The sequence below is a fragment of the Syngnathus acus genome, chromosome 5 (assembly GCF_901709675.1).
Source record: "Syngnathus acus chromosome 5, fSynAcu1.2, whole genome shotgun sequence".
Taxonomy (NCBI): Eukaryota; Metazoa; Chordata; class Actinopteri; order Syngnathiformes; family Syngnathidae; genus Syngnathus; species Syngnathus acus.
Window position 1 is genome coordinate 11397344 of NC_051091.1, and position 23748 is coordinate 11421091.

Below are 23748 nucleotides of genomic sequence, written 5' to 3' on the forward strand. Positions count from 1 at the left end.
CTAGTCTTTTTTGGGCAGGGTTACTTTAAATGAGAGCTAAAAGCTAATGCTGCATCCCGGAGTCAAGTTCAGGGACAAAAAAAAAAAAAAAGCACAAAGGCATCGATTTCCATTGTACAGCCAAACGATCAGGCACCGGACGGCTGCAATTAACTGCGCTAAATCAGCTAGCGGTCACACACAGTTGGGATATTTACAAGTCAAAGGTGGGCAATAAATCTTTCAAAGCTGCCATGTGGGAAAACTGAGACGGTTGCCGAGAGCCACACCAACATGCAAAACCAAATTGCGTTAAAGACTAATTTCATTTATTTGATGTGCCGTCGAGACGAAAGGGCACTGTTGCATGTCTGGACCAAAATGGCCTAAGATGGAGCTGCTGAGTGCTTAAATTTCACATCGCACCACCAACCCCCTGATACCCCTGACACACATCCACCACCACCACCACACCACAAGCAGACTGCTGACCAGGCGCAGAGGCGACGTTCAATACATTTATTCACGACTCGGTTTCATTTCGTTTGGAGCGTTGCTGGTGAGAAGCCGCATGTATTCATCACAGCCCGACAACAGCTGCAAATATAATCATCGCTCATTCGGCAGAGTCGGGCCGAGCCCCACCGAGTGGCCAGCTGATCCCACTCGAGGGCACGCCACGTCTTATGGAAATGCCTCTCAGGCGTAATTAAAACCTAAAATCATTTGGAGCCTCACTTTAAGTGTATCGTATGGTTCACCTTTCAATTATAGTACACTGAATCTGTAAGACTGCACGGCGATGAAGTTTATCAAAATCTACCGAATCCACCAAACTGTCAGGCGTGCCAGGTTGCGTGTCAACAAAAATGTCCATGGCACAGAAACACCTGACAAACATGCTAAAAAAAAAACAAAAAAACCCTTCAATTTAATCGGTTGCTTACGGAGCATAAAAATGAGCCACTGTGTTTAAGCAAATTACTAGCGTTTTTCCCCCCCCCCCCTTCCCAAAATTCTCAATTTGATCAGGTCGCCCCCCCTGCAGGTATCCATGCCAGATGCAACCGGTGGCTTACAAACAGGCAATTACAGCCCTCTCCTTTCATAAACTATATTAATAAACCAACAGAAGAAGCCCATGTAATTCATTGTAATGATTTCATTAACCGCCCTCATCGCACCTGGAGATAAATCTATTCAGGTTGTGGCACTAAAATGAGTTTTTTATCAAGAGAGGAAAGGCTATTATTTCTCTCGCTTTCAGACAGGACGTCGTCTGTCGCGCTATGATATTAAGCATTCCGCCAAGATTTATGACATCCGAATCCATGCACGCCACTCACAAAAACATATGCTTTTGAAACGAGGAGTTATTTTTCTACTATTCAAAACAAAGTTTTTAAATTGAGATAGCATAAAATTGTCACGTTGCTCTTTCACTTTTTCGAGTGCTAAACCTGCTAACAAATTCAGCATAATTTAAAAAAAAAAAAAAAAAAGGTGTCCACATGCAGTACGTGAAAAATTGCTTGAGGAGTCGTACAATACGATACAGATTCAACACATGGTGTGAGAAGTTGAGAACAGCTTCAATATGTAGCTCAGGTTGGAGGCTAGCTGTAAACAGGCTAACCGTTAGGCAATCTGCTTACTGAAATCACTTGTGTGTGTGTCTATAAATGTGCAAATTAATTACACGTTTAATTTGTTGCAGTCAGCTTACTAAAGCCGTTGAAAGTGTAGTGAGCGCAAAATTTGGACGTTCTCAGTCTTTCGTGAACTCTTAGCCAATTTATTTCAACACAGAGGGGTGTGAGTATGCGGTAACATTAGCCCTCGGCTAAAGTAAAGAACAATTTTAACGGAGTTCATAATGAGATATAGACAATGTTTACTAGGATTTTTTTTTCCGCCTGTTCCTGACACTTTTGGATAATTAGAAATTCCCTAGCTCAAACTGAACTAAGAAAATTATTGCCGTTTCTGAGAAAGTGGCTTGATAATCAGACATAAACAACGTTTAATTGGATTCCCCCCAGAGGTTCTGAGACTCAATGAGCCACTGAAAACTATGGGCTAACTTCATTTTTGTCGATTTTAAGTTAAATGTAGACATGAAGAAAAAGGGGGAAGTCAATTTTGCCAATGAGCAGGGGTGTCCAAACTTTTTGCAAGGAGGGCCAGATTTAATAAAGTGAAGGGGCCCGGGGACCAATAGTTTTTTCAGACATTTTTTAACTACAAAAATTTCATGCAAATACACACTGTTATAAAACAAATTTCATTGTCACAATTGTCTTTATTTTTCAAATAACAAAATAACCAAATGTAAGCCATTCAGGCAGATGTGAACAACTCTAAAAACACAAATTCTGCCTTTCATTCTTATCTGAAGAGTCAGATAACATTGAACAAACTGTTTGAAATACCTTAGATTTACATGAGTTTAAAATTATTTTTGCCTCATGAACATTTTAAACAGGAGTTATAAGTAATGCAAATTTGTCTGTTATTATTAAAACTTAAAACAAGTGAGTTTTGCTCTTGTCATTTACAATATCTTTCAAAAAGTAATAGTTTGTGTCATGTCTACAGGTTTATAACATCAACAGTATTAAAATGGCCACTTCGTAATATTTAATATTAAGTAATATTTAATTTTTATTTAATTTTGACTCACAGCCCCGCGTGAAGAATCGCTGTTGTGATGCCATTTCAGCTTGGAGCGGCTTCACTTTATCAGCGCGGTTACTCCCTGTTAGCTTGTCGTATGTGTCAGCATGTTTAGTCTACTCGTGTCTCTTTAGGTTGAAATCCTTAAACAAGGCAACCGTCTCTTTAGAAATTAGACAAACACAATTGCCTTGATTTTCAGCGAAGAAGTATTGTAATTCCCATTTCTCTTGAAAGCGACGGCCCTCAATGTCAACTGTCCTCGTTTTCTTTGCAGTCGCCATGACAGAAATGAGCGGCGAGGGGTGCTGCTGCCACCCTTTGGTAATAGGAGGAATTACAGGTTCAAGTTTCATTTTTTTTTTTATATTCAGTTTGACAGTGCAGGCGGTCCATAAATAATACATTATAGGACCGAAGCTGCGGGCCATATGAAATCTGATCGGGGGCCGGATTTGGCCCGCGGGCCGGACTTTGGACATGGCTACCATAGAGGAAGAGCTGTCCATTAAATTTGCCCCTGAACATTTGCATGAACTACATGAGAGAAAAATGTGGATCTTGTGACACGAAGTGCCGAAAACTCATCTCGAGCACCTCCACAAATCTGTCAGCAGTCTTGTGAACGTTTTTGACAAAATCCGTATTACTGGGCTGGCAAAGAAAACGTGACAAAGAGTGATGGTCGGGAAACTGTTTGCCGTCTGGAGGAATTGGAAGGCATTGGGTTCACAGTCTTTTAAAAAATGCATCAAGGAGGAACTCACGGAATGACAGAGTCATGACCGGTGCCATCCCAAGCTTCAAATGTGCTGCTCAATAATGAAAACAAGTCCTGCTAGAAAAAAAAGCCCGATTTCCTAAAATTGTGTTAGACAGTTTTAGCTCAACCTAAAAGTGGTAAAAATAAAACTGATTTTAGTTTTATAATACAGTGGTTAGCATCTATTTGTGGCGAGTAAGAATTGAAAATGTCACTTGAACTTTAATGATGAGGATTTTTTTCAAAGGGGAAACTGTTTAGAAATTAGAACTAATTAGCAACTTATGCACATACAATGACTTGTTCCATCAACAACTCAGTCTGAATTTAGCTCCTTCCCAACATACAAAGCTTGTCTCGAAGTTGAGAATCATCACTTCAATACTACTTTCGTATTTAGACAAGGTTTAAGTTGTGGATTTTCCAGTAAATAGCTGTTGATAAAAAAGTGAGTCGATGAATTTAATTTCCGATCTGTGTATTTCGATGACCTTGCACTGACGCGATATTCCATGTGCTTATTTATTTCTTTTTTTAACCTACATTGTGTCACTTACACCATGCAATGTAAATCCCACCATTGTGAGTGTGTGCTTTTGCCCAGTGGGCACAGGGACAATTTGTTAGTGGCAGTGATTGTTATTTTTCACGCCTCTTGAGAAACTCAGAAACAGATTGTGTTGTTTTTTTCTTTCCATGCTTACGCTCACACGTGGATGTTAGCCGAGAAGCCTTCTGCTTGAAAGAGCGTTCCTCTCCTCTGCCTTCTGCTCATCCAAATCACAAATAACACCACGACAACTTTCTTAGGCATGGCACAGACTTTTGAACCCCAGATGGAGACAACGCCACAGTTGTGTTTGCACGTGTGAGAGAAATAGCTGGAATGCAATCATCCATTATTTGGAGGCAGTCACATGTTGGGGGTCACCACTATTTGTAAAGCAAGACAACGGTTCAGCTGAGCCTACTTTTCTTAAAATGTTGGGAGGTGTTTGACCTTGAAGCTCTCACTGTATCACTGTTGTTGTTCACGTAACCAAATTAAGAGCTTTTTGCTAGCGCGAGCGTTCTGACTCACTTCACCAAACTACCAAACACATCCTTAATAGCTCGTTTCGACCTGATATCGCTTGTTTATGAGTAAATGGAACTAAGGGAGGCCCCGAAGTTGATTAATAACCCACAATCACCATAAAAAATAAACACCGCCTTCCCACATTTACTACAAGATTAATTATGTATTAATTCAACTGTACACAAATATAACCGCTGGATTAAGTCAATGTTAAGATGTGCCGATTTAATAACTCTTCTTACACCCTATTCGTGTTAAATTCTATTTTTTCTTGTTTCCCCCCTAAGCCTGATCAAATAAGGCTTGTTATCAGCAGCTACTGGGCTAATGAACAAGAAAGCAAACAGCGGCACAGATGTTTCGAGAAAGTTTGACGCAGCGACGTCGCTCAAGTTCAACCTGTCGTTGCCGCGCAGCTCTTCTTGACTTGCGTGGGTTGACAACAGATGCTTGCCAGCCATGTGACTGTCTGGAGAGCATGCTGCATCAGAAAGGTAAATTAAATACGGGCTGTGACAACCACGTGTGTCCAATTACAGTTTTATTTTTGGGGGGGGCGGCATTTCACAATGTTTATAAACATCTGTTACTCGATAATTTAAATCTCGAGTTGGAAGTTTGCGAACAGAGTGGAAGTAGTTTACAAAATGCTGGAAGAACACACGTAGACAGATAATACTATATTCTTTTGGCTCGATGAAAAATAACTAATATTACGGCAACTTACTGGCAGTAGAGGTCTATTCTTCTTGATTTGTGTCTGCCTCCCACTTGGCCAAGGCGGGCATACCAGGAATTGCAGCACACTGAAATGGATTGCAGCATTTCATCTTGATTTTTTTTCCTCAATAAAAACCACAAACACTGATTTAGATTTTTTTTTTGGGCTAGAATGAATTAATGGCATTTCTATACATTTCAATGGGGAAAGATGATTTGAGTTTTGAGTGATGAGCAAGACGTCCTCCGCGCACACCAAGTGGGTTACGGGTTAAAATATTCACGCGTGTGTGCGCCTGCATTTTAGCATGCAGACCGTGCGCGCCGTGTATGTATTTGTACGTGACGCTGTCTCTCAGCCTGACAGGTATATTGTTGAGTTAGAGAGCCACACACATACACATACACACACAATCTTGCCACGGCAACGCGTCCTTGCCCGCTCAACCCCGTCTGACAGTGAGCCGCCACATGCATGGCCTGCACCTCATGCATATGGAGGAGAGGGCAGGAAGAAGGGGAAAAACAACCATCTGTGTGTGTGTGTGTGTGTGTGTGTGTGTGTTCTGCACTGTCTATGATAAAAATCACCCATCACAGCCTACTACTTAAATATTTGTCAGTGTAACAGCACTATCCAAAGGAATATTAGGAGGCCTATGGGGACAAAATTGGATTTTTGCCAAGAAAGAAGCACACAGACTGGAGGATAAATAATAAAATATTATCATTACCATAAATATGATCAAACATGCTGGGTAGTCAACAAGTAATACCAGTTATGTGCTAGGTTCTGAAAGAAATGCTGGAATTCCGTTGTTTGCCTTTAATCAGATTATATTTACTGGAAGAAAAAAAAAAAAATCAACTTGTTTTCCCACCACTTTATTGTTGTAACATGAAAACATTCACCCCCAAAAAAAACATTAAAATAAAAAAATATGCTTGTTCTCGATTTTTCTGACTGTAAAATAACTGAGCCCACCCGACAAAATGATTCTAAAATTATAAAAGGTACAAAAGGAGCAGAAAACCTATCAAGAGACGCATGCAATCAATCAGTTGATGTCACTGACAGTATGTTGGGGAGTCAGATGAGTCACTTCCTCATCTTTTCAAACAAAAGTCAGATCTGGCGGAAAGGAATGCAGATTCTGCGGGCAATCATTTGCAGCGACTCTCACAAGGTCACAGCCGGAGAACACTCGTCAAAATATTAAAAGAGTATTACCGTGACCTGAAAGAAGGAGGAAGTGATAGGAGGTGCAGAGGGTTGGCAGATGTGTTTTTTTTTTTTTTCTCTCCACCAGGGAAGGGAGCATTTTCTCACGATTTCAAGGATGTGCGTTGCGTGCCGGCGGAATGAAAGTTGCCGCGGACAAAAAAGGTCGAGGTACAGCATGTTTAATTCTCTGCAGAGAGGCAAAGGTCTCCAATCAAAATTCCACTCAAGTCCAAACGAGGGTTGTAATGAGGAAGGGAAAGAGAAGGAGGCGTGATCGTCGGAAGACCAATCAAGGCAAAATACAGCCAGGTGGAAAATAATGATTTTCATAGGTGAAAGGGCGCGATGACAAGTCGCACACTGATCTGTCCCGTGAAGCTGGTTTTTCATTTAAAAAAAATAAAAAAATGCACACCTATTTTTGTGTTCCGCCCGAAGAAACATGATTTACACATCTCGTCAACAAAGTCACACATGTCAAAATATGAAGCAGAAGCACATCAACGAGACAGAAATAGAACTCAGTCATTGAGAGATGAATATTTGTGCGGGTCATAGACTTTCTTTTCGTGCCTTTGAGGGACATCAATGAGACGTTAGATCACAATTATTATTATTTTGCCTTCAGGAAAAGGAGCTGAAAAATAGAACTTTCTCCAAATATGGCTGGCTGGCGGTGTGTTGGAGAATTCACAGAGCCATGATATTTTGGTGCTAAGACTGCAAGTGTGTGTGTTGCAATATGTCAGTATCAATGGACGGCAACAAAATAACCCAAAATGGGTCTCTAATGACTCACAAAGCATTTCAGTGTCAGACTCCTGGGCTGTCCTAATCCTGTCCTTAATGGACAATCTACGGCACGTCGCAGCATGCGGCCATTTTTGTGTGCGTGTTTTGGCTCCCATTAAAAAGCAATATGCTTCCAGCGAGCGACGGTGACCTGCCCAGTGGGTATTGTCTGTTGCCGGTTAGCCATATTTGTGTTGGCGCGTGTGTGTGTTTGTACAAAAGCTGCTGACAGGTAATCGGCATCACAACACGGTGCAATCGCAAGGTCACGCACTCACAGCGTGAACAGCTTCATTTATAAGTGCTGATTGTGGTGGGGAAAGGCTAAACCTCCAGGGCAAAAAAAAAAAAAAAAAGGGCTAACACGTGCCGACAACTTGCCATCAAACAGTCAGGATACAAACTTTTTTTTTTTTTTTAGAGGTTTGGGGGCATGATTTCATTGCTATTATGCTATTCCGGTCAAATTTGGGACTTTGAAATAAACTAATTGCGCCGCGCTATGTAGACATGACATCAACGTCGGCTTACGTAATTATCCTTTTTGCTGTATTATTCTACTCAAGACGGCATGGGAACAGGAGTTCGGGAGATTCAGTCTGCCAGATCATCAGGCGAGTTGTTTGAAAAGTGTAGTTAACTTTATTACACAAAACTTTGTGACTTTTTAATGTTACACTTGACATATACTTTATATTTTTTTTAAAAACTAAATACTAATGTGGTCAGAGGTGGCCGGTCTTCAGCTCCATGCACCTCTTCCAACTTGTCAGCGGGGAAATGAGTGACACTTCCTCCAGATATTTTTAGACAAGGATTAATTTCATTGGGTGAGATAAGACGGCGGTAGTAGGACGGATAAATAAGTAAATAGGCCATGGTGCGAAAAACAGGAGGCGGCGGCAGTGTCGGGCTAGTTTGGCCCCGGGCACATCCATTGATGCGGCGGAGATGGAGACGCCTTTCATCGTTCCCTCTGAACATTCCACAACTGTCAGTTGGCGACTCCAAGTGGGGGTGACTATCTTAACTCAGATGTATCTTTCTTAAAAAAACAAAAAAATCCATATTGGTCAGGCCCTGCCTACTCATTGCAAAATACCAGGTCGCTGTGTGAAAGCCATTGCTGGGTTCTGTGTAAATTGCTGATACATTTGACACAGCAACTTTGCTGGATCCACTACTACTCAATCTGCAATAATGACGTTAAACAAAACCGGGCATTATAATCCTTATCTATTCAATAATGCAGCTGTTGCCTTGTTATCTATTGTCCAACCTGATAAAGAAGACAATTGACATTTTTCTTCGACAGCAGCCAAACGAGTAAACATCCTGAGCTGATCAATACAAAAATGCAAAGTTGTTGCAAAGTGGGGAGAAAAAAAACAGTCCACTAAAACTATATCAAGATGCCAGGTAGCATTTCGCCAACAGTATATAAATTCCTGCATATCCCCGTGGCATCTTTATGTCACACTACGAGAAAAGCTTACACTTCGCGAAAAAGCAGAGTCAAAAATTATGCTGCATTGGCAAATTCAAAGTTTCCTTCCTCAGCTGAAGATACATTATAAAAAATAAATAATATATATTTTTTAAAAAGTCTACCAAAAAGCTTCTATAAAGAAAACTACATAATAACCAGTTAGTCAGTTCTGGACGAGACTTGTTGGTGCATTCCCAAGTATTCTAACTCATTCCAAAAGCGCCATTGTTACTAGCCGCGGTGGGAATGACAAAATGATTGTAAAGACAAGACACGCCGTCAAGACTCTCACCAAGGCTGAAACATGAGCACCATTAGGACACAATTACGACGCGTTAGCGCGGCATGGATGTCTCAATTACAGCCGCGCTGCTCTATATATATATATATTTTTTTTTTTTACACTCACATCAACTTTAATGATGTCAGGTATCGTCGTGACACACACCCTATTAATTGCTGACGCTGTCATTTATCCCTTTGCTCATTAAACAGACAATTTATAGCAGCACAGGTTACCGTAGTAACAGGATTTTCTAAATCAATTTGTCCTTAGAAATGGTGTGTGTATTCTTTCAATAAGAAGAGATTAACATGGTCTTGATATATGGGCAACATTAGGCGGGAGCCTAGCAGATGGCCAATACAGTGCACCATTATGACAATTACAGACAGAGTACTTTTTCACGCTGTGTTTTCTTGCTTACGGATCCATTCTTTTAACGCGCCAAGTTGCCACCATTTTAATCGCTCCTCCTCATAGTGATGGATATATCGTTCTCGCTTAAAGTGTCACCATTTGTTTCCCATTTTATAATGGAGTGCTTAAGCAGTGCACATACTTGGTGGTTTCAGGAGTTACATTTATTTTGGTTTACTTTTATCCATTTAATTTACAAAACAATTTGTTATACTTGGTGACAGTGGGATAAATTAAAATAAAAAATACAAAATAAAACCACACGCATTTCATACTGTTTGATGTGGAATAACATCCAAAAATAAATCATGACATTTATATTGTAAGTCCTCTCAGGTCTTAAAAGTTATCATTATACTTTTTTTTTTTTTTAAATCTATTAGTGGTTCATTCATTCATATATTCTGCACCGCAATAAATGTTAAACAATAACAGTGGCTAAGAACCAACATTACTTTAATGGAGCAATTCAATTCATTTCAATTCTATTTACATAATTTTAATTTATCTAAAAAATTATATATTATCTTGTTTTATAACATAAATTGACTCTTGATCAAGGTTTCCAAAAAAAAGAAAGACTTTGGGAAACTTAAATGAATGTATGACAATCTAGACAAGAAGATCTCGCATAATGCTAAGTCTGCAAACCGTAGCACTTTTTTGAAATAGCATTCGATATATATCGCTGAGCAAAAAGCCCATAAATGTGGCGATTAAGAAAACCTCGACAAACAAGTCGAAGCAGCAAAAACTGAACTAACATAACTAGTACCATTTGGAGCACACATTTAGCATTGACAGATGCAACACAAGTGTGACATTCAAACACACATAGCATACGACTGCTAGATTGCACTTACTAAACTTTGAGCTAAATGCAGTATTCTTGCAGTTTAACACAAATACGTTTTCATTTTTGTCACACATCATAACATGACATCTTAGTTTACCAACACCATGCAGTACTTTCCTAACTAGCGATGCTGGAGCAACAACGTTTTAACTAGCGATGGTAAATAAAAATGACGTTACCTTGAAGCTGAGCAATGCGGTTGATTGCGGTCTTTGAATATTTGGGCTGCAAGTCAAATTGAAGACACATTTGTTAATATTCTAAAAGATATGCTAGAAGCTCATTTCAAACTTGGGCCTGTATTACTAGGTAGCCTTACCTAGCTCGGTGTGAAAACGATGCCAAACATCACTGCGTGACACCTGACGACAAGTAGCCAATTAACGGGAAAAACCTCGCTGACTGCGATGTCAACCTTCTACCAACAGAGGGCGCTAACAAACCGTGAAAAAGTTTGTTTATTGTTTGTTTGTTTGTTTGTTTTTAGACTGAAAATTTCAAATATGCTCGATTTATGTGACCTGAAAATGTCTGTGTGGATGTCATATATGTTATCAACTTGTGATCAACTTGGTCAACCAGCCCTTTTTTCCCCAGCCCTAATTTCAATCTTTGATTTTTAAATTAAGCAATAAAACAATATATATATATATTATATATAGTACATATATACTGTATATGTGTGAGATCTCAACATAATTATGATTTCCGCAGATGGTAGCTTCGCACCATTGGCTCCTCAGCCAAGCACACACACCAAATGTCTGAACCTGCGGCAATATTCAAATATTCAAATATTTATCCACCTGACAAAGTTTTTAATAAAGTAGATGAACTCGATTTTTATTTAGAAAAATAAATGGGACAAGACTGTCACTTTGAGTTGATTTTATTAAGACTGTCAATGTTCAATCAAACTATTTATTAATTAAAAAACATGGGAGACATAAAATGGATGTTTTGGCAACATGTACTCTTTCAAGAGATGCTGTGCAAAGGAAGAAAAGAGACGCAAATTTATCACTGATGCAGTGATTATAGCTGTCTGTGAACCCAATATATTTTGTGAAAAACAATATTTAGTTGAAATGTATTAGCTATACAAAATGTTGTGCTTGTCAGTTTTTCTTCCCATTTATCTATTTTCAATGGTGCTTGTCCCCGGTCGTGGGTTAGCTGGAGCCTATCCCTGTTGAAGAAAAAAAAAAAAAGCAGGGTAGACCCTGGATTGGTTGCCAGTGAATAGCAAGCCACATCGACAAACAACCATTCACTTGGAAGGACAATTTTGAGTCTTCATGCTTTTGGAATGTGGGAGTAGGCTGCAGAAAACCCATGCAACGGGAGAACTTACAAACTCAACATAGCCGAGTTTTTAAATTTTGATGCAATGAAAAGGGGAGAATTCTTGTCTGGTGAATGATGTTTAAAATGGGGTTGGAAACCATTGTTGTAAAATCTGCTGACAAAATTATCACAATTCATGCAACAGTGACAACTGTTTGTAGCAAAAATAGCAGAGATGACTTTCATGTAGTAACACAGCTTTCCCTTGGCTGGATAATGAGATGCAGGACGAAAGGATCGGATGATAGAAGAAAAACCTTGGCAAACCCCGTCTAAATGAGTGATGCTGCGTTAGTTGCTTCCCAACATTAAGACTAGCGAGTGTCTCTCAATGAACATCGGCAACAGTCTTTTAACCGTACAATAGAAAATAGGTTCTTCTCTTCTATAAAATCTGGCAAACTTTATTGTTAAATCTCAATACGAGGCTTCAATTTTTTTTAACTTTTTTTTTTTTTTTTTTTTTAACTTGTCGCTCTCTCTAATGATCATGGAAGCCCGGCATTGGGAAAGGCCTGGCGAACGCTTCCACGCGGTGGCGCAGCTCAGCAATACGGCCCACCGTCTCAGGGTCCTCCAGTAGGAAGTTCTTAAAGTCCTGGAGCTTTCCTGTGCGGCAACAGGGAGAGAAAATTGAGAAGTCGTGGAGACCACAAGATTTATTCCTAATTCACAGCTTGTACTTGCATCACTATCGCAATGTGTTCCACTCACCGGTCTTTTTCTTCACGTCCAAGGCGATCTGGAAGCCCTCGTCCATGAGCTCCACAACCTGCACAAAGTCGGCTTCTTTGAACTGCCTGGAGGTCAGAGCTGGAGCGCCTGCAACACACACCAAGTAAATACAGCAGACTAAAACAGCAACAGTAACTTTTTTGCTGACTGAAATGTGGCTGATACGGGTCAGAGTTTATAAAAATAAAAAGCAATAAGTGTCTCGTCATAACAAACAATCCTGTGGACTATTTTTGCTCATTATTGAGATTTTCCCAATTTGGGGACTAATGATACATTCTACTTTATTCTATTTCGTTGTCATGGTTGCTTGGTTAAGAGCAAATCAACATAATCATAAAAGTCAACATGGGGCGGTGGAGATGTAGTCTTAAGATTATGCTAAAAAATGGGGCAGTATAAATGTGGAGCTTGTGAACTTCCTGGAAGATGATTAAAAAGCTAAACATATTTAATTAATCATGCACTGCTTAGCGCTTGTGGCTTAATTGGTGTCTGACTCATTTCCATATCTGTGTCTGCATTTCTGTACTTTGAAAAACAAACAAACAAACAAACAAACATAAAAGCAGTATGCGAGGACACAAGGTAAATAATTATGTTAGCAGTAGCTTGATCATGCGTCTTCCTTACCAAGCCTGAGGCCTCCTGGAGTCAGGGCACTCTTGTCGCCGGGGCAGGTGTTCTTGTTGGCCGTGATAGAGACCAGCTCCAGCACCCTTTCGGCTCGGGCGCCGTCGATGCCCTTTGGCCGCAGATCAACCAGAACCAGGTGGTTTTCTGTCCCCCCTGAAACAGTTACAGTGAAATTATTTAAAGTATTCACAGGCCAAAACATTAATATAGAATATTGAGTATCACTGGGGCACCAAAGAACTATGTTGATGTAAAATGTAAATTGAGGATCATCATTTAGAGAAAAGTGGCGCAAGCGCTCCAAAATAGAACCATGCGGAACACCATACGACACAGGGGCGGAGCGAGACTCAACACAGTGCTTTACCACATTCTTATTGGATGCATAGGCAATTCATAGTGAGTTGTCATCAATTTCAATCATAAAACCCGAGTTTCACTATTCGCGCTGTCATGCCAGACGAGATTACCTGACACCAAGGTGTAGCCTTTGCTGAGCAGCGCATCAGCCATGGCCTTGGAGTTCTTGATGACCTGGGCAATATACTCCTTAAACATTGGCAATTGAGCCTGAAATCAAAATAATATACAGATTCTTGAGCATCAAAGTCAAGCACACAGAAAAAAAATGCATCAATAGAAAGAATATTGACAACTGGACACTTTAGTGACTTTTTGCATTTTAGTGTTTATGATTGAATTTGATTTTACCTGTCGGAGTGCCACAGCAACCCCCGCGATGGCGTGGTTGTGAGGACCACCCTGCAGTGAGGGGAAGACTGAGAAGTTGATCTTGTCCTCCAGGTCGTACATAATTTCCTTGCCCTTCTTGTCCACGGAGCGAAGGCCTTTGCGGTAGAAGATGAGACCCGCCCTGAAAAAAAAACAAAAGCAGCAGTAGCAATGTGATTGCCGTAAGCTACATGGACATTTTAAGTTAGCTTGGTAGCGTGTTACCTGGCACCTCGGAGGGACTTGTGTGTAGTGGACGTGACCATGTCAGCGTGTTCGAATGGAGACGGGATGGCTTTGGTTGCCACCAGGCCGCTGATGTGCGCCATGTCGGCCAGCATGTAGGCCTTGATGTCAGTGCACAGCTAAGGAAGACAAACATTTTAATGCAAAACATAACTTCTGCTGCATAATTGTGTGTAGTTGGCAGAAACAGCAGGCTAAAAAAAAAATTCTTGTTGGTGTCGCGCCAAAGGCTAGCCAGGTAACGACACCGGAAATCTGTCGAGAGGTTTGCGCCATAAAACAGTGAACGGTTCCACAGAGACACGCTAGTGGTGGGGTGGAGAAATATGGCTCCACTTCAGGTGTAGTGGCAGGGTCGTTATGGATCCTAATAAAGACACACAGCGCTGTAGTGGCGGGACACTCCATCTGATGGCACCTTTCTTAAGTGGAGCAGTGCAACCAAGATGAATTAGCGGGTGGCTCTGGTAAAAAAAGAAAAATAACAGGCTCTCTGGTGCACTTTGCGAGAGAGTGAAGTGTGGTTTGAAGTTGTTTGGAGTGTCTGCCTTCGCCCAGGTTGAGTCGACAAAAGAGTCAGATTATGGAGGTTGGTAAGGCATGGATGAGAGGAGCCTTGTCGTACTGTCAAATGACAGTGGAACACAAATCAAACACAATGTGGCACTGGCAATTTCCAGGATATTTTTCCCATTAAAAAAATCCTGAACATAATCTATTCCCAAAGCATTATTAACTGTGCACGAAGCGTTTAAAGTGGCATCTTTGCATTTTGAAATGCCACGTAAAAAAAAAAAAAGAACGTTTTCATGATTTTATGCTGTTAATTCATTCGTCGTGCTGCTCCTTCTTGTGCCTGTATTTGCCACCAGGGGCAGTATAATCATCACACAAAAACAAATGAATTAGGGTGTGCAAAGTATTCTTTAGAACTGTGAAAAAAATGCATACCTTATATCCTCTAAACCAGTGTTTTTCAACCGGGGTGCCGCGGCACACTGGTGTGCCGCAAAATATTGTCAGGGGTGCCGTGGGAAATTCTCCAATTTGTGCGCCTGTGCGGTGTAGCGCCCGGCAGAGTAATCATATCTTCCATATCAGAAGGTGGCAGCAGCAGGTAGCGATTTGCCTCGTGCTTGCAGACGAGAAAATTGGTGACGCATGGATGCACCAGCGGGTATATGGGATGCCCATGCAGGTAGCATTGACAGCGACGTTGTCATTGTGGATAGCGAGACGAGTCGATAGTGACAGTGATGGAGAAGTTTTTGAAGAGAAAAAATGCTGACACTGTACTCAGCACACACTGGTGTGCCGTGAGAGACGTTCAGCTGTGCCGTGGGATTGTCCAATATTAATTACGGAGCGCATTGTAAACAGGATCGCCAAACCACTGATCAGTTCGCGCAAAGCCTGGTCAGCCATTTGCTAATCGTGCATGCGTGGAGAATCTGAGAATCTTGAGATTTCATATTGTGTCGGTCTGATTGTATTGCATCGGCACATATTCAGGTTATGTGTGTGTTGCTGTGTGCTTTTGCTAACAGTGACAGACAACTATGACGGTTGTGGTGTGTTTGCGGTCCAATGGAAATCAGAGCATGCAGTTCAACCGGAGAACCTGGATTGGTGATTTTTCACATACATAAAAAAAACAGTCACGTCGAGACATCTCGACTGTGATAGCCACTCAGCTGCTGTCAGAACAGCAGAGCGTCTTTAAAAGTGACTTTGTTCTTATTGTTGCAATATTTATAGACCTAGTCTAAAACAGTAAACAAAATCACGTTGATTCTTTTATTTTAATCACAATCACTTTAAATAATTTATTTCTTACACCGTCTAAAACCTTTTTAATAAACTGTCACTTTTATTTAAAAAAAGGAATACAATTTAAAGAATATTTAGTACTTATTTCTATTGAATTATTCGACTCTCCATACATATATAGGAATAGGACTTTACGTCTTTCATTGTAATATAACTGATTTTAATATAGGAGCTTAACAGATTTTTGTTGGCGGTGTGCCGCGTGATTTTTTCCAATGAAAAGGTGTGCCGTGAATGAAAAAAGGTTGGGAAACACTGCTCTAAACTTCCACTGAATTTGATTTGAGGGTAACTTTGACACAGGAGTTGTTTAAAGAGAGAGAGAGCGAAGGAGAGAGAGACAGGGTCAAGGGCAGGTTGAGGCTTGCGCACCTTCTTGATGCGAGCGTAGTCAATGAGGCGGGCGTAGGCGCTGGTGCCGGCGATGATGAGCCGGGGCCTGAACAGCTTGGCCGTCAGCTCCATCTGGTCGTAGTCGATGAGTCCTGTCGCAGGCTGAGGGGCGTTGAAGAGGAGCAGAGTAGACCACGGGCGGGGGGTGATTTGGGTTACAAATTGGGAAGGAACCAGATTATAGTACACAAAGAGAGAGAGGGAGGGAGGGGGGGGGGGTTAGATATCTGCAGCACATTTGCAAACATCATCAAAGAGAGATTATTTTCATTTAAAGCTGCTACGTCTTAAGTACTCCAGATACCTTTAAAGGAGGAAGGATTTTATTTAGAAAGAGATAAGTAGTTTCAAAGAGGAGAAATTTGATCAAAATAAGTACAATTGGGAAAAAAAAAGGTTCCTTTCCTCTCAAGCTAGAGAAAAGACAGGTAATAGAGGTGAGAGCGAGACGGCAGGGAAAGAGGGAGGTGGTGATCGAAGTGAGACAGGTGAAAGGAGCGTGAGGGGAACACTTTATTTGTCCAATCTGATCATCTCCCATCTGCAAAGCACATCCACGGCTGCCCCCTCGCTCTATCAAGCTGACCGTTGTGAGGGCAGAGCCAGCGGTGATGGCCGGCCTGTCGATTTCCCATTATCTCTCCCGCCGAGGGAACTCGGCTGCCCATGCATCACAAAGGTCCGGGCAGGGTGACTCTCAGGGCCATTCATCAGCTAACCATCGCTAAGCTAGTACGCATTGATGGCCTGAGACTCCACAATACGGATTCAATGTCGTGGCTGATCTAATGCTTAAATAATGATAATAACAATTAGGGTTGTCCCGATCCGAGCCCATGAACAGAATTTGGGTCCTATCATGTATTTTTTCAGCTGATTGGTAATTTCTAAAGTCAAGTCAAAACTATTATTGGAATATATTAATTATGAAAATTAACATAATTGAGACAATTTGGATGGGCTCTTTTTTTGTTGTTGATGCACTGCGTAACATTATCAGAGGCCCCTAAAAAATACAGGATTTTTTTTTTTTTACCTGTAAACATGCACTTGGAAAAAATTGTGGGTTTTCGAACTTTGTGTCAGAAGAAGCATAAAGACAGCAATTGAGTGCCGATTGCATAAATGGGAGGTTAGGGACATGTCAGCCATTTTATGTTCCCTGACGGCAGACTCTTGCCACACAAAATATTATGACTGAACTACGTGTCCGTATAGTTGTTTGGATCCATCTCAATGGTTTATTCTGCTTTAAAGATGGTAAACAAGCTTTAAGTAAGAGAGTAAGGGCGGCTCTACTTACATTGAGTTTGTAGGGCATGGACTCAAAATAGATGGAGGTGGCTGAAATCCTCTTCACATCTGACATATAGCCATGGGTCAAACTGGGGGGCAACAAAAATACAAACATGACTAAAAGAAGCGGACACAGTTCAATGAATATCCTTTTATCAAGGTTATCATGTCATGCAGAGATTTGGTTTTACTGACTGTCCTCCGTCCGGTAGGTCCAGACCCATGATGCGGTCATGGGGGTTGAGCACGGCAGTGTAGACGGCAAAGTTGGCGGGAGAGCCCGAGTAAGGCTGGACATTGACGCCCCACTTGGCCGGATCCAAGTCGAAGGCCTCCAGGGCTCGTTTTTGGCACAGGAGCTCAATTTGATCCACCACTTCTGCTCCGCCGTAGTATCTGTAGAGACGGACACCAAAGAAGACAATTTTTAGACAACAAGCTCAATGTACAGTGGCTATTATTATTATTTTATTTTATTTTTTTTTTTTTTTTAAGTCTCTTTTGTTTCCTTCTGCTATTTGTGCTGTGCAGTCGCATTTCCGATCCCTGCATTTGCACGTCTATTAACACCACTAACGAGACTTAGTTGACACGCTCACCTTCTCCCCGGGTAGCCTTCGGAGTATTTGTTGTTCAGACAAGAGCCCTGAGCCTCCAGAGCAGCTCGGCTGCAGAAATTCTGTGGCGAGAACACAATAAGTGTGCCGATGAATTGCATGAGTCAACAGAAGAGACAAGGATGGCCAATTAACGCGTGTTAGTCAAAAAAGAGGGGCAAGTCATCCTTTTTGATGACATATTCACTCAACTGGACAGGCAAGAGGAGGTATTCTGTCAATATTTGGGGGGGAATTTGTTTTTTTTTGTGTGAAGGTCTATAGAAATTAGAGAATAATTACTGTTGAAAGGCTAAAATCAAAGTGTTTGGAAAATTTTAAGTTAAATTTTAAGTGAATGATTACTTGATTACTTTGAATATTAAGATAATTATCAACTAATTTGATGTCATTCGATTAGATGCCGATTAATTTATTAATTTGGACACCTCTAATAACTCGACTAGGGAATTTAAATCACCCTCAAGGCTGTTTAAAAAAAGTTTGGCAGAGTGCCTATGTCTGATTTTATGAGGTGGAAAAAGCATTGATAGCTTAATTTCTCAACAGCACCATAAATCAGCAAAATGATCTAGAAAATAAATGATCATAAATGAAGCTTGCTCTCTCAAATCGATTAAATTGAAAATAATTCTGGCAAAGGGGAGGGTTTATTGTTGCGGTGGAGTTTAGTGCCTCACACAAGCGTAAAATTTGGTTCCAAATGCCAAACTATTTAAAATAGTTTTGCTGTGTGAGTTGCAATACGGAATCATGTGCATGCGTGTGGCTGAATTTTTGGAGGGAAATACACCCAAAAGGCAGCCTAAGCAGCACCAAGCTCTGCCCTCAGGCTTGCGGCACAATGAAGATATCAACGTTATCTTGCACCAGAGCGGCGTGGCTTTGTGAGGAGAAACAGCCGACACACTTTGCTGAACAGCAACTGTGGCGAGGAAAAAGCAGGCCGTAAAATAAATAAATAAATAACTTGTCAAGATTTCACCTCTTTCAGCCTTCGAATGAAAACATAAAAAGCAAAGCTGCTGGGGCACGAATGAGTGTTTTGCACAAAACAGGGAGGAGAAATGTGAATGGTTAGATATTATTTAACAGAGATAAACTGACCTAGAAAACATTTAGCAATATTGGCAGTTCTTAAACACCACCAATGAAAATCCAGCTTCAGAACTTTGATCTTCATTGATTTTTTTTTTTTACCTCTGATGCAATTAGCTCCAAACCACGACACTGCCGGTCTTTCTCCTTCAACAGCAGGTCCCACATCTCCGGGTCGTCCTGAGCCAAACTTTCCTGGCCCGTCCATGGCCGCTCTTCGTCCACCACACGGCTGGCAGCGTGAGACTGTTGCCCGCGTACGCAGATGCGAGCTGGGGTACGCTGGCACAATGGCTGTTGGGCAAAAAAAACAAAAATTCCTTACAAATGTTATGTTCATTGATGCTCTGTTTCAATATTCCAGTATATTTTCTCCCCCTTCTAATATGTCGGCTGATGGAATAATCCACTTGCATGTTTGAATGATATGAATTATCAGCGTGGGTGTTCATTAGGCTGACATCAGCAATTTCACAAAGCGAATTTTACAGCCTCAGTGTACCAAATGAGAGAATGGATTCAGCATTTCCGGCTTATCTAATCTGGACTCTGCCACTGCTTTGATGGTTGATCGTTTGAGTCTGTATTCCTAATCGTAGCTAAGATATTAATTCTTGGCCTTTTTCGAAGAAACGCAGCAGGCAGGAAACTGCCGCGGTGAGCGAGAAGAAAATACAACTGTTTGTGCCGGATGCTTTCAAGGCAACATGGCTGGAGAGAAACGCGCGTCAGGTGTCTTAAAGCGTTTGACAAACTAATTGCTGTGTGCATTGTTAAGATTGGTTCTAGAATAGAGAAAGGGAGACTGCAGAAGTACAATGAAAACATCTGAAGGTTGATTGGGCTGACAAAAGATCGGCGGCCTTACGTCAACTTAATTGGCGGTTCAAAATGATGACTGTTGTGTGTAAAGCGCCCCCGCTACCGCAAGTTTGTAGTTATTGCCTCCTCGTGTGTGCTGGGGTGTGAGGGACGGCCTCCCTCGAACAGCGCCATTAAAAAGCAATTAAAGAGCTTGCGAGTTGAGCCAAAGTGACTACCAAAGCACGTCGGTGGGCTCAGTCAATTTACATTTCGCAAAGTGAAGGAAAGCAAAGGGTTGCCATGTTTCTTGGCAAGATCCATTTTCTCTGCTGCCTATCAAGTTCAGCGCTAGATTCGAATCCATCTGATATTAATTCCACAATTTATGGCAATGATTCCGAACCAGGGTGCTGTGACATTTGATCAGGGGGAATTATTATTATTAATTCAAACCTGCTCGTCAAACTATTCAAAGCTGACATTGTGGAGGAAAAAGCATGATTGAAAATTTGATTTTCCGGTAATAAATCTAACAACTATTGCTTTCAGTTTTTTTTTGGTGTAAGAGATAAATAGCAGTTATTATTTTTCCCCAAATGGCATCTTTTTATTTAGATATGATGACAAAAGTTGGTCTTTGGTCACAATCCTTCACTGGACCGGTCAGTCAGTCACCGAGCGGCCAGCTGCGAACGGGGAATTGAAAGTCAGCAATGCGAACTGCGACATTACTTATGAGCCGTTCCTGCAGAGAAGCCAAAGAAAACACTTCGTAATTCAAAATCCATCACGCCTCTAGCCGTGCTCCTGCAGGTGGCCGAGAGGACAATAGTGACACGCCAAGGGGGATGGCTAGCACCTTAAAAGAAGGGGTGCTCTATTCTCTGCCCTGGAGGAAGAAGAAGAAGCGCAGGAGGCGACGAGAGCCTGGACGCCTCTCGCTGAAGAATCCCACGGGTCATTAAACCTTGACGGAAAGTGTCCTTTGCTGTCTGCGCATCTGTGGAAGGAGGGCCGCAAACAAACTCTCGCCATGCCTCATCCCGGCTTTCCCTCCCTCTTTCTGTCACCTTGCACCACTAAACGTCCAAGTAGCACTAGCGTGGCGCTTTTTATTAGCTTTTCATCAAATTTGCCACGGGGCTTCTTTTAAACAAACACATGGGTCGCTTCCCCAACGTCTATCTGCCCACTCATTTCTCCTTTTCTGACGGTTAATTAATATTCGGGTAGCATAAAGCGATCCAAAGAGCACGGGAGCCAAAGCACGAGCGCCAAATGTGTCACACGTGGACTATTTTTAGGGGCCACACATTACCTTGTCAGACCAAGGTGAACTTGAAGGAAACGAAAAATCAGAAGCTAAAAGATTCAATGAGGAATACTGCCGTTAAAACACAAAAGTTTTAATCACAACGAGAACTATTCACCATTTAACAACCATTTAACAAACACGCCTCATGGGTTATTATTCTGGATCTGTGCTGCTTGGTAGGAATGTTACTTAGGCAGTTTACCTTCCTTGTCACAAAAAGAGGTGGTTGGAAAGAGAAGTTAAAACATTTCATTCATCCTTCCTCTGAATTATTGTTGCCCATTTCCTGAGGCGACTCTCGAGGCCAGCCAATTTTATAGATGACTGCTGTCCATCAGTGGTCATACCAAACAATCAGCCAGGAAAAACAGAGAGGAGGAAAGAAAGATAAGTCGCAAAAGTAGAGGCATCCGTCAGTCTGACACAGTTTCCTTTGCTCTGTCAGCGGTTAATCGGAAGGCTGTCCGTTACAAATTGCCCCGTGATTCAGTCGGGATGACACTTAACTGAGGGAATCGGAATGGGCCTGAAGAGGCGTGCGGCGAAGGGAGGCCAAGCCCAAAGCGGCTTCACTCGATCCAGGTCGGAGGTTTGTCAGGGGGACACAATCAAGACTTTAAAGACGTCGGTTAAGCCCATCGTTAAGTCACTCAGCTGTCCGCTGCAATGGGGTGGCGTGCGGCTACGCTACACTGGGCACCGTTTAAATTCGTGGACTGCTTGACGTGCCTTTTCCCTTGCCTGAAACCAAATGTTTTTTAAAAATAGCCTACAGTAAAATTGTGTGTTAATGTTGCATGATGATACAGGGTTGAACATTATGACACTATAATTATAACAAGCCAACAGAAGAAAAAAAATGCTGCTTTTTATTATTGCTCAGACTTGAACAATGCCCACAGGTTAATAAATAAAAAATAATTAAAAAAAAGTGACTTAATACGCTTTAGGGCAGATATCAGAGATTAGTTACGCACTTTTGACTTTGTGCTCTGAAATGCACTTTGCACATGTTTGTGTGCATTTAAAGTAGTTTGTTTTGTGATTTAATGCCAATGCAAATATGTGTACTTTGGAATATTGTCAAAGATTGTGTTTCCTCAAAGTTGTTGAATAAGATTGTGGACGCTAAAGGTTACTTAATTTTGACTTTCTCCTTCAAAATCTGGAATGAGGCTACGAGCACTCATCTGACGTTACACGTGCCTAATCGTGAGGACAACACATGACTTTGCCTGTGACATTAGCTTAACCAATTATAGAAACAGATGCAAGCATGTGAATCTAAGTAACGGACAAGCTACGATTTATAAGACTGTCTGAATTATTGGCACATGACAATTATAATTATTACACTCAACGATTCCAAAATTTGCATAACCATATTACATTTTTTAAAATATAAATTGTTACATAATTACAGTGTTTCAAAGATTTGTATTAATATTTTTACAGTGTTTCGAAGATTTGTATTAATATTTTTTACAAAGTTTGGGTCCACCAATTAATTGGCATGCATTTTCCCTGACACACAAAAACCTTATCACTTACATAACTATCAAATCCGTTAGTTAATATTTACTCGGTGTTTTTCACGCTGTATTTGCACTTTGGAACCGATCCTAAGCCTTACCAACACTGATAAACCCTTGTATGGTAATTGACCTGATGTGGGTTAAAAAAACAAAAAAGTTTTTAGTTAATTATTGCCCTTGTGAAAACACTTCAAGAGATTAAAAGACGAAAAAAGAATTACATATTTCATATGAGCACACTAGTAGCAGGCAGTGCAGCTCATGATGAAACTGAGCGGTAGCTGTTGCATCATTACTGCAGACACACTGACATAATGGAACACTAGCAGGCTAGCTTGGCACCCCCAATGAGCTCTAGTCACAAGTGCACAGCGAAAGTAAAAAAAAAAAAAAAAAAACCCACTCCACATTTAAACAAATCCGTAAAATGTGAAATAATACACATAATGACAAAAAAACACCTCGTTACGAGACCGGGGAGCAGATGGTGTTAAGCTAGGGAGCGATGTGAAGAGTTCAAACCCCCAAAACAAAATAGAATTGGAACACTATCTGAAACACTCACCCGAGCCAGTTGTCTGACAGCGAAGGACAGCATTTTTCCAGTTTTCCAGAGAAGAAGCAGCTCGCCTGCAGCCACACCGCTGTCACACAATCCGTGAGAGGGCTGAGCAAGTTGTTGGCAACGGATAGTGACGCGACCATGAGCGTGCGAAAGGCATGCTGGGAAATGAAGTCCTCCGGCCTTTAAACGTTACAATATTGGAGAAAATGTGATTCCACAAGAATAAAGTCTTTATTTTAGATCTTATAATTCCAGATGTATTTGGAATACACTTAAATTGCAGCTTTAGTGTCAAGAGTGAAGAATGCATACTAAATTTTA

At 41.2% G+C, this 23748-nt stretch overlaps 1 protein-coding gene across 1 annotated transcript; it reads right to left on the reverse strand.

Annotated features, from left to right (window-relative positions):
* Positions 1 to 11153: 11153 nt before the first annotated feature.
* On the reverse strand, positions 11154 to 23579 carry shmt2 (serine hydroxymethyltransferase 2 (mitochondrial)). The gene is made up of 12 exons (XM_037251678.1): positions 23428 to 23579; positions 19311 to 19502; positions 18093 to 18172; positions 17689 to 17889; positions 17501 to 17582; positions 16177 to 16299; positions 13954 to 14093; positions 13708 to 13870; positions 13467 to 13566; positions 12994 to 13149; positions 12340 to 12447; positions 11154 to 12234 (listed from the first exon to the last, which is right to left on the reverse strand). Exons 1-12 carry the CDS (start codon positions 23458 to 23460, stop codon positions 12107 to 12109), a joined length of 1506 nt encoding a protein of 501 aa, XP_037107573.1. The 5' UTR covers positions 23461 to 23579; the 3' UTR covers positions 11154 to 12106.
* Positions 23580 to 23748: the final 169 nt, after the last annotated feature.